The 11503-nt window shown below is 46.1% G+C and overlaps 1 protein-coding gene across 1 annotated transcript; it reads left to right on the plus strand.

Annotated features, from left to right (window-relative positions):
• The first annotated feature begins 4830 nt into the window (after nt 1-4830).
• Nucleotides 4831-10680, plus strand: LOC109769075 (vacuolar cation/proton exchanger 1a). The gene is made up of 9 exons (XM_020327808.4): nt 4831-5612; nt 8059-8126; nt 8253-8281; nt 8392-8588; nt 8718-9233; nt 9320-9436; nt 9636-9726; nt 9837-9910; nt 10283-10680. Exons 1-8 carry the CDS (start codon nt 5310-5312, stop codon nt 9902-9904), a joined length of 1389 nt encoding a protein of 462 aa, XP_020183397.1. The 5' UTR covers nt 4831-5309; the 3' UTR covers nt 9905-9910; nt 10283-10680.
• Nucleotides 10681-11503: the final 823 nt, after the last annotated feature.

The following is an 11503-nucleotide window of genomic DNA, read 5'->3' on the forward strand; positions in this document are numbered from 1 at the left end:
TGGATAGCGGACGATGTGTGGAGTAATAGCAGTAGATGCAGAATTGTTTTGGTCTACTAATCTTGGACGTGATGCCTATATACATGATCATTGCCTTGGATATCGTCATGATTATTCGCTTTTCTATCAACTGCCCAACAATAATTTGTTTACCCACCGTATGTTATTTTCTTGAGAGAAGCCTCTAGTGAAAACTACGGCTCCCGGGTCTATTTTCCTATCATATTAAATGAAAAATACCTTGCTGCGTTTTTTTTGCTAGATCTATTTATCAAATCTCATACAATTTAATCTATCTCAATAACGAGGAGGGATTGACAACCCCTCTTACGCGTTGGGTTGCAAGTTTTTGTTGTTTGTGTGCAGGTGTTGTTTACATAGTGTTGCTTGGTTCTCCTACTGGATTGATAACCTTGGTTTTATAACTGGGGGAAATACTTACCTTTGTTGTGCTGCATCATCCTCTCCTCTTCGGGGAAATATCAACGTAAGTCCAAGCAGTCACACTCCTCATAATCTAATGTTGAAATAATAATGTAGCAACATAAGAACATAACTTATGCAAAGGGAATACTTGCATGAATGCAAATAAGAAGCAAACACACTTCAAGCACAAGGTGTTTTAATTTGGTTAGGATTTGGTTGAACTCAATTGGAGTATCATGATTTAAATATCTGAACTATATAGGTTCAACTCATGTTTGAGTCTTGGTTTCAATTAAATTGGGTTAAGGTTCACTCTAGATAGAAGTACTTGGTTAGGTTCATCATCTCAATTCAGTCTAATTTGAATTTGAACTAGGGTTCACCTTGTTTAAACTTAAATTGAATTTAATTCTGAATTAGGATTTGAATTTGAATTGGCTTTAAATAATTTCAATTTCCTTCAAATACTTGCACCCAACGCGAACAAGGGGGTTGTCAATCCCCTCGGCGGTTATTTGCAAGGATCAAATGTCGTAGTGGTAGGCAAATAAATAAATTGAAAAATAAAATGGAAATAAATAAAAGTGCAGCAAGGTATTTTTGGATTTTGTATATGATAAAAGTAGACCCGAAGGCCATAGTTTTCACTAAAGGCTTCTCTCTCGAGCACATAAAGTACGGTGGGTGAAAAAAATATTGTTGGGCAATTGACAGAAAAAGCGCATAGTTATGACAATATTCAAGGCAATGATCATTTATATAGGCATCACGTCCGAGACAAGTAGACCGACTCCTGCCTGCATCTACTACTATTACTCCACCCATCGATGGCTATCCAGCATGCATCTAGGGTATTAAGTTAAAAATAGAGTAACGCCTTAAGCAAGATGACATTATGTAGACAAAGTAAACCCAAGTAATATGAATAAACCCCATATTTTATCCTTAATGGCAACAATACAAATATGTCATGTCCTTTTCTGTCACTGAGATTGAGCACCGCAAGATTGAACCCATCACAAAGCACCTCTCCCATTGCAAGAAAAGACAATCTAGTTGGCCAAACTAAATGGATAGATTGGAGAGAAATACAATGCTATAATAATCATGTATAAAATAATTCAGAGAAGGCTCAATTAATGTTCATGAATAATCTGATCATAAACCCACAATTCATCGGATCCCAACAAACACACCGCAGAAGAAGATTGCATCGAATAGATCTCCAAGAACATCGACGAGAACATTGTATTGAAGATCAAAGAGAGGGAAGAAGTCATCTAGCTACTAGCTATGGACCCGTAGGTCTGTGGTAAACTACTCATCCATCATCAAAAGGGCACCAAGGATGATGTAGAAGCCCTCCGTGATCGGTTCCCCCTCTGGCAGGGTGCCAGAAAAGGCTTCCATATGTGATCGCGGAAGAACAGAAACTTGTGGTGGTGAAAAAAGTATTTCAGGTGTCTCTCTGATGTATTGAGAATATTTGGGAAATTATAGAGGTGGAATAAGGTCAAGAGCTGCCATGAGGGGCCCATAAGCCTGGAGGGTGCGCCCCCTGGGCTTGTCACTTCCTCGTGACTCCCAAGGTCTTCTTCCAAACCTTCTAGGGTCCCTTCTGGTCCAGAAAAAATAATCCAAAGTTTTTTCTCCATTTGAACTCTGTTTGATATTGATTTTCTGAAAATCCCAAAACAACAGAAAAACAGCAACTGCCCTTGGGCACTAGGTTAATAGGTCAGTCCCAAAAAATAATATATAATTGCATATAAAACATCCAAGATTGATACTATAATAGCATGAAACAATAAAAAATTATAGATACGTTGGAGACGTATCAATATGTCCAACAGAAAAGTTTTCCAATATAAGTAGTGAGCACATCAAAGACAAGGAAGCAAGACAAATATCAAACATGAGATTCCACAACTATATGGCACATTAAAAGTCGGTACTTGAAGAAACATGGTCACAATCAAATACATAAGAAATTGAAATCTTTTTTGACAAATCCATACCTTTTTGCACCAAATATACTTCTACGGTGGTTCATATCTTCGAAAGACTTTAATCTTTAAGTCGGAAAATAATCTCTTTGCTTTCCCGACTGAGATGATGCTTAAAGATCGACTTTCTGTTTTTGAGAGAGAGCAAGATAAGAACAAACATGAACTAAGAAGAACAACAGAACAATGACATGACCAGTCATTTTTGCTTATCCGTTCTATAAGTGTATATTCCTTTATGTTTTGCACTGTTATGGGACCCCGCGGAACAGTATTGGACCCCACCCTAATAGGTATATCAGCATGATATACGAATGCATTACACAGAGAAATGAAAATCAAACTCTATCTATACATACTCTAGTTCGCGAATCTTGACGCGAACCAACGGCACAGGATCCGCGTGCCCCCAGACTTGTGTGCCATAAATCCTCTCCCTACTTCTCTATCATGTATAAGAGAGCCTACGGATGCATGAACAAATGCGGCGTCCATTTTTGCTTACAAAAGATAAGTTGTACTGCCTTGGTCACGTCTATCTGATAACAATTATTTTAGGTTAGTCTGTCTGATAACAATTGTATACATAGTTCTCTTCCCCTAGAAAGTGAAAACACATTATCCGGAATGCAATATGGGACCGGATAGCATCAAACACTTCCTTTTTGAGTGCCCAAGATCAAAAGAGGTATGGCGACAATTGGGGCTGATTGATGTTGTCAAGAGGAGATGTATACAATTCAAATCAGGTGAAGAAGTGGTGCATGAACTGTTAAGCATGGAGGAAACTGAAGTCCAGATCCTAGGTCTTCCAAAATTGAAGGAGGTTGTGGCCACTGCGGCATGGTACATATGGTTTCAACACCGAAAAAATATACCATGGAGAGAACACCCAAAAACCCTCAAAAATTGCTCTCGCTATCCGAGGACTCCCAACTAACTTTACTATTGCTTTTTCCATGAAGGCAAAGGTACGTGTTGAATCATGGGAGAAGCCGATACAGGCGTATATGAAATTAAATGTAGATGGTGGCTTTGACCATGATCTTCTTGAGGGATTGGTGGGGGCAGTAATCCGAGATTGCAACGGGAAATTTATTGCGGCAGCTAATGAACGAGTGGACATATGTTATGACTCTTTCACTGTAGAGGCATTGGCGGACAGATTTGGCTTGAATCTAGCCAGAACCATTGGATGCAGCAAGATCGTGATCAACTCGGATAGCATGAAGGTTGTGGAAGCTTTGAGAGAAGGCAACTCCTTTTTGGTGGCAAGTGCAATTATTGATGGTTCCTATTTCATTTTGTCAGATTTAATCATGTAATTTATGATCATTGTAATAGAGAGAGTAATAAAGTGTCTCATGAACTCGCTAGGATAGTTAATTTTTCTCCTCCTTCTATCTGGATGGATTCGGCACCAAATGTACTGCTTCCATTACTTGTAAACGATTTGACTATTTTACTAAGTGAATAAAGGAGGAGAAGTTCTGTCAAAAAAATTGAAACGGGTAGTATGTATTATTTTTATGTGTTATTAATCTAAATATTAATATTCCACACAACCAAATCTCTTTGAAATATATTACAACTGATTCCCGCAGCAACGCGCATGGTATAAGTTAATGCCAACAACTCATGTATCGCTTCTGTTATCTTGCAATGATTGAAAAAGAATACGATTGGAAGTTTTCCAATAAAAAGGATAAATGGGCCGTGCTCCCACCTTTTCTGTCAAATCAAGAAAAAAAGGGCCCCAATAAATCCCGAACGTTTGGATTTTAAGCATATCATCCCGAATGGTTTTTCATGGCAATTTTTGTTGACACGAGGTGGCAATTTTAGTTGTTAAAACATGGCAACTTTGTTCAAGTTATTTTTTGTCAAAAAGCTGCCACATTTGCCAACCTCAGGTAAATTAAAATTAAAATATAAAACGTTCGGGTTGCCGTGCTTAAAACCCGAACGTTTGGGATTTATCATTTAAAAAAGCCATCTCAACGCGTAAACACCGCGTCCGTACCGTCAGAAAGCGGTGAGAAGGTTTGCCAGGGCAGCCAGCCATCGTGGTCTTTGTTTTTTGAGTGTAGCCAGGCAAGCCATCGTGGTCAGTCAATCGAAATTCGATACCCATATGGCTATGGGAATGATGATCCATCATGCTCATAAAAATGATCCATCCTCACCTCTGCGCTAGGCCCAGCGGGGAAACGCCATGTTGGCATCAGGCCGATGCCCCGGCCGGAAAATAGCCGACGTGCAACCGGACACGAACCAGGCATTCAGACGTGGCGTAGCGTACGACGGCAGGGCAATGCAGGCCTGGGAAGCTTCGCGGAAGCTTCCCTGGTGTACCCCCCTCCCGCGAATCATAACTGCTCAAAACTCCACCGTATGTAGAGGCATCGTCGCATTGAAGCCGGCTAGGATCAAAATCCCCTTTCCCTTTCCCTTCCTAGATCCATCTACACACGTCGATCCCATCCATTTAAACCATACTACATAAGTATATCATTTTTCTTCTTCGTCGTCTTATTTCGAAAACACCATCTCTAATCTCTATCTACCAGTCTCACTATCTCGATAGATGTACACGTATTTTTCTCTCAAGATCATCAAGGAGATCTTATCATTGTGATGCTGGAGCTGGACGCTGGCTGTAACATGGAGGGATGGGTCAATAATTCATTCCTCCGGGAATAATTGCTCTTATGCCCACCCTTGTCTTCCTCCCACATAAATATGTGCTCCACCTCCTCTTGGTGTCTCGCACAGAATACAGCACGAGGTTTGTAAGCGCGCCGAATAGGCTCGTCGTGGCGCCGCACTAGCAGCACAGGTAGAGTCAGAGTCCAGATCGATCGATCTAACCTGGCCATGGATAGCCAGTCCGCGGTGACGATGGAGGCCGGCGCGCCCACGAGGAAGGAGTCTGGGCGGCTTCCCTCGCGGCACGGCGGCCACGCGCACGGCCACAGCGGCCTCGCCCGGACGGCGCACGGCATGTCCTCCTCGTCGCTGCGGAAGAAGTCGGACGCCACGCTGGTGCGCAAGGTCCCCGTGGCCTCGCTGCGCCCCGTGCTCGCCAACCTCCAGGAGGTCCTCCTCGGCACCAAGCTCGCCGTCCTCTTCATCGCGGTGCCGCTCGCCGTCGCCGCGCAGTGCTTCCGCTTCGGCCAGGTAAATTCATCATATATACACTGTGTTTTTTTTTTTTCGTTTTGTTCCTACATGCATGCTACTGCTCATGATCCTCGGTTCGGTTTGACCATCCCCTTGGATTTATTCCATTGCTTTTCTCTTTCGCTTCCAAACACTGTGGTGATCAGGTGCCAGATTGAGATTACTACTATCCAACACTGCCTCTCTGCCGATGCTTAATCACAATTGTCCCTTGCGCGCTGTCCTCTAGCAGTATACCTCAATCGGCCACGTCGTTTTACGGACACATGGGGGCACTGCACACAAACTGGCACGCACGAGAGCTGTACTGCTGTACTTGTTCAAAAACCTCAACTACTTTCCCTGGAACTCATCTGTCCACATTTATGTGCGACCGATGTACAAAGTGGCAAACAAATTCGAGTTTTAAATGGTGTGCCCTCTTGGTGAGTGGTGACAGCCTCTACATGTGCTCTCTGTGGCCAAAACCATCGGTCGTCAGGTTTTAAAAACAAGGCACTGATCAAGTCGACTGCGTGTCTAAATCTTGATTAACGCGTATACGCATGTGAGATCATCTATTGAATCAATGAGATTGTGTCTTGCTCGTTAATTAGTAAGTGGTGATCTAAGAGTACCTCTTTAGCACATATTGTTATTAATGAAAATTACCGTAAAACAATTGTTATAAAAAATCTAAGAATATACCTCTTTAGCACAGTCGTTTATATTAATCTGATCGTCATAATAACCGTTAATATTACGATTTTGCGTCAAAATGACACTTTAATAGAATCGCCCTACGGCCTCAAGTCGCCATAATTTATGAACGGCGCTTCATATCATACCCGTGAGCCGCTGTATTTGAAGGTTGCGAGCATTGGTTTGGAGCGCGCGCTATCCACCAATCGATCGCGGGAGGGAAGTTTCACCTCACTCCTCGTCTCTAGCGCTGGGCCGTGGCAGTTTTACCAAAACGTGGGGCTGCACGCCCTGGAGTACTCTAGAAAGATGTTGTACTTTACGGAGCAAGTGCCATCTCGTAAACCTTGCTGAGACTAACAGCCAAATGTGCACCGCCAAGACAAGAGTAGACGACAAAAGTCGTGCGGGCACAGTGGCTAAAGACGATGACGGAAACATCCCTGCTTGTGCTTGGGTGTTCACGAGTTGGCATTTGTGACCAGCCCGGTGGAGTATAGCCTCACGAGCTTGACGTGGATAATCTGATGCTAGTACACATGAACATGTGCCCTTTTATATTGAGGTAGACTATGGCGGGAAGCCAAAGTCAAAAGTGCAAGACTGGAAACTCATCTAGCTGCTACGTGCCCTAGCCGCCTCTCCTCCTCTTCCCTTCCTCGCCGCCCCTCCTCTTCCCTTCCTCGCCGCCGCATGAGGCAGCCGCCGGGCAAGCCCGGGGTGCCAAGGATGGTGGCGGCGGGGCCTCGGTTGCCCTGCCTCTGCGTGTGGAACCCCGGATCTGGAGCGGCGGCTCCATTGACAAGGCACAGCCGGCTAGCAACCGTGCGGGCAGTGGATCTGGCGTCCCGGCCACGCGGGTGGCGGGATCCGGTGGTTGTTGGCGGCCGGCGGCGGTTTCTGCGGTGGCCGGTGCGCGCGATCTGGCGCCTCCCCTCCTCCCCTGTTCGGCGTGCGGGCCACCCTCATCGGGGCGCGCTTCCTTGGGTCGCCGGTTCTGTATAGGAGGCGCTGCTGGTGGCGGGGATCTAGTTCGGGCGAAATCCCTTGTCGGCCATGGCCGGCCACGTCGATGGCGACGCCTGAGGGTGTTGTTCCCTTCCTTGGAGGTGTCGGCGCCGCTTTGGGAACCTTGGGGCTGGGTGGCACTTGTGGGTGGTGGGCGACAGCGGTGGTGCGACTCTATCCTAGCATGGATCTACGTCCGTTGCTTGAAGATGGACTCGCGTAGGTGGATGTCGTCGTTTGGCTTCATGGTGGCGTTGATGGCGGAGGCACCTGCCAAGGTTGGCACCTCAATCTGCTCTGAAGATGGACCAATGGAAGATGGTGGCGACGATACATGTGAGTGCGTCGGACCGGTTTGTGCCCCGGATCCGGTATATGGCTCGGTCGGGGCCTCCGACTTTAGATGTTAGGCTTAGGTAAGAGGTCTGGGTATTTGGCCCAGCTTGTACCCCTTCATCATATGGATTGGAGTAGCGGTAGATGTTGCCAAGATGGCGGATTCAGGCATATTGTTATACTGCTTTGTAAGGTCCTCGAGAATAATCAATAAAATGGCCGCATCCATCTCTCAGATGCAGAGGCGGGGTCATCCTCCTTTAAAAAAAACTAATTTGTGAAATGCTCCCGCAATTAAGTCTCGATTTTGGTGGTAACACTTGTGCACATTGTCGCAAGTAGCCAGCAAGTGTTGATGTGTTATAATCTTATTTCTATTTCTGGCAAAATGGAATTTAAAGTGGATCTGAATCGGCAGGTATGGGTGTTCGCGCTTAGTCTAATCGGCCTCATTCCTCTGGCTGAGCGAGTCAGCTTCCTGACAGAGTAAGCATTTGCTCCTCTTGCTATCAAAATTCCCTTTTACGGGATGCTTTAACTGTAGCTTTGTGTCAGTTCTGGAAATGCTTTAACGTGAAACCTTTTCATTTTCTGGTGTGGTAATTCTTGTAGGCAGATTGCGCTCTACACTGGCCCCACTAGTAAGTAACACGTATCCACCCCAAACTACGTATACTCTACTACGTAGTATTTCTCCCTCGCCGGCCGGAAACATATATGTGTTGTTAATTACTCGGCTTGTGGTTTGCAGTTGGCGGGCTCCTGAACGCGACGTGCGGCAACGCAACGGAGCTCATCATCGCCGTGTTCGCGCTGGTGCAAGGGAAGATCGAGGTGGTGAAATGCTCGCTGCTCGGCTCCGTGCTCTCCAACCTGCTTCTCGTCCTTGGCACCTCGCTCTTCTGTGGCGGCATCAAGAACCTCGGGGCCGACCAGCCCTACGACCGGGTACGTACCCGGCTCCATTATATTATATTAGAGCATGCATGCATTTCTCAATCTCAGCACCGGATTGCAAGTTGCAACACCTAATTTTAGACAGACTAGCTTCACCCACGACTACGTATGCGCATGCAGAAACAAGCGGACGTGAGCACTGGTCTGCTCACCCTGGGCGTGCTGTGCCAGTCTCTGCCGCTGCTGCTGCGTTACGCCGTCAGCTCCGGGGAGCATGCTGTCGCCACTGACACCACGGTGCTGGAGCTCTCTAGGGCCTGCAGTTTCATCATGCTCCTCGCCTACGTCGCCTACCTCTTCTTCCAGCTCAAGACGCATCGCCAGCTCTTCGAGCCGCAGGAGATCGAGGGCGGAGACGAGGAGGAGGAGGAGGCGGTCCTCGGCTTCGGGAGCGCGCTCTTCTGGCTCATCCTCATGACCATCATCATCGCCGTGCTCTCCGAGTACGTTGTCGGCACCATCGAGCCGACCTCGCAGTCGTGGGGTCTCTCGGTGAGCTTCATCAGCATCATCCTGCTCCCCATCGTTGGTAACGCGGCGGAGCACGCCGGAGCCGTGATCTTCGCCCTGAAGAACAAGCTGGACATCACCCTCGGTGTCGCCTTGGGGTCGGCTACCCAGATCTCCATGTTCGTGGTGGGTACATTAACTCCCTTCCCTTGATTGTCTCCTTCGCTTCAACCAGCCAAATCATGCATGATGAATCTGCACTGTGTTGGTAGGTGCCATTGAGTGTCCTTGTCGCTTGGATCATGGGGATTCAGATGGATCTCGACTTCAAGCTGCTAGAGACTGGCTCTCTCTTCATCTCGGTGCTAGTGACGGCCTTCACCCTCCAGGTAAAAATCATCATTCAGACAAACACTCGTCGGTGAGGGAATTTTAACCGCATAAACTAAAATAAAGGAAGTCGATTTCCAATTGAGACAAAAGGGATTTCCTAACTACATGTTGTGATTTGGTTGCGATCTTGCTGTCTTGCTGCCAGAAAATACAAAAAGAATTGGTCCTAATTAATCCAGTGATTTTGATTTGAAGGATGGAACGTCACATTACCTCAAGGGAGTCCTCCTCCTCCTATGCTACATTGTTATCGGCGCCTGCTTCTTTGTCACGAGACAACCAGCACGTACGTTTCCTTGACGACAGTAACAAATCAAGATCTATTTATTTGCGCTTGGTGTGCAGTCCACTTCTTGTTTCGATTCCACTTTGAGAATATATTCTCTTGTTTGACAGCTCACGCGAACAACAACGGCACGCTGCTGGATGTCCCAACGGGTCCCATGATTGTCCAGGTCGCATAAGTACTGGTAAGCTTGCATTATCTTGTCCCAGCTAACCCGAAGACTCTTCATTTAAGAAGGGCGAGATATCTTTGATTATTTTGACCAAGATGATTTTGTAACAGCTGGTGTGATTTAGTTAGGTGTCGTGTCTGATTCAGAGATTGATTGCTCATGTGTGGAGATAAATCTTAATATGTTAATACTACACTATGTTGTCTAGGATAGCATTTTGTCAGCCACGAGGGTTGCACCAATCAATTAATCATTTCAGCTTTGTTTTCATCCAATTGTTCTCCTGTTATTGTCTAAGTGTTAAATGTGTATACACGAGTACGTAGTTAGGTGCGGAAGATATTTTTCGGATCTTCGAGCAATGACCGGTTGTACATTATGCAGATTGATTAAGAGGGCTGCCTCGGCAAACTGGCATGCGTGCAAGACAGCGAACGAAGTGTTTGAGCCTGAAGCCACCAAATTCTGTCTATCATATCTGGGCATAACTGTGCCAAGGAAGATTCAGGAAGAGAATTCCCCGTGTCAGAGTCCCCATCCAAAAGGAATCGGTTGATTAGTTGTTGCCAGAAAAGCATGCAATTGTACCAGATATTTTCTTTATTTTCTCGAATCGTACGTACTGCTAGCTATTTTTATTGCTTCTTGTATATTGTCTAGGCTGTTCGCCGTGCAATAAGCCTAGCTCATATGCGTCTAGCCATATGTATACATCGGCAACAGTGGGTTGTTACAGTTATGCGGATCAGTATGATATATGTAATGATGCAGATGTTGTTTTCTGTGGGGGTGATCCATGTGTTGTTAGACCCGACTTAAAACCTGTTCATGGGCGTGTCCCTCCAAATATCTCGTGTGGCCTTTGTGGAAATTGTAGGGTTCTTAATATTCGTAGTATTTGATCTGACCCTTGTGTAGACTATATATAGGAGTACATATGAGGGAGAGAGACTTGGAGTAGAGGGCAAGTTGTGCATCTTTAAACATATTCTATCTCTAGCTCTTATCTCCATCTTAAACACTTTATACTTCTAATAACATTCCCCCTCAGTCGTAGTGGGAGTGAAGCAGACAATTGCGACTGAATTTGAAGTCTTGTGCTTCCGTCGTCTTCTCCGTTGCGCTATCATCAACTGCGTCTCTGATGGGTCGGCACTTAGGGAGGTGACTGCGTCCCCTTCTAGTGCCTTCCTTGTCTTGCCTCTCATCCCTCCCGCTGTCACAGCGGGAGTGGCGTGAACGCTGGTGACGACGCGGACGCTGTTGACTGGAGTTGTTGCCGATATGTTGTTGTAGACGTAGCCCTGTATTTCGATGTCGAGGTAGCCGATCATGATGATGTGGCCATAGTCGAGGTAGCCGTGGTCGATGGTGTAGTCGTCGTGGATGAAGAAGCCGCACAAAGCTGAAGGCGCAAAAAAATGTACTATGACGGAGCTGCAGACCTGGACGATGCACCTTGCGGATGTCAGAGGGTGCCGTTGGCGATGAGTCCACCAGTTTTGCCAGGATCGGAGGAAGCCCATCGAGCACACATCGGTTTTGCCAGAACCGTGTGGCCATGTAGGGGTCGTCACTGGAGTGACGCCGTGTCGATGCAGTCGT

Source organism: Aegilops tauschii, chromosome 3 (assembly GCF_002575655.3).
Source record: "Aegilops tauschii subsp. strangulata cultivar AL8/78 chromosome 3, Aet v6.0, whole genome shotgun sequence".
In the NCBI taxonomy this organism is placed as follows: domain Eukaryota; kingdom Viridiplantae; phylum Streptophyta; class Magnoliopsida; order Poales; family Poaceae; genus Aegilops; species Aegilops tauschii.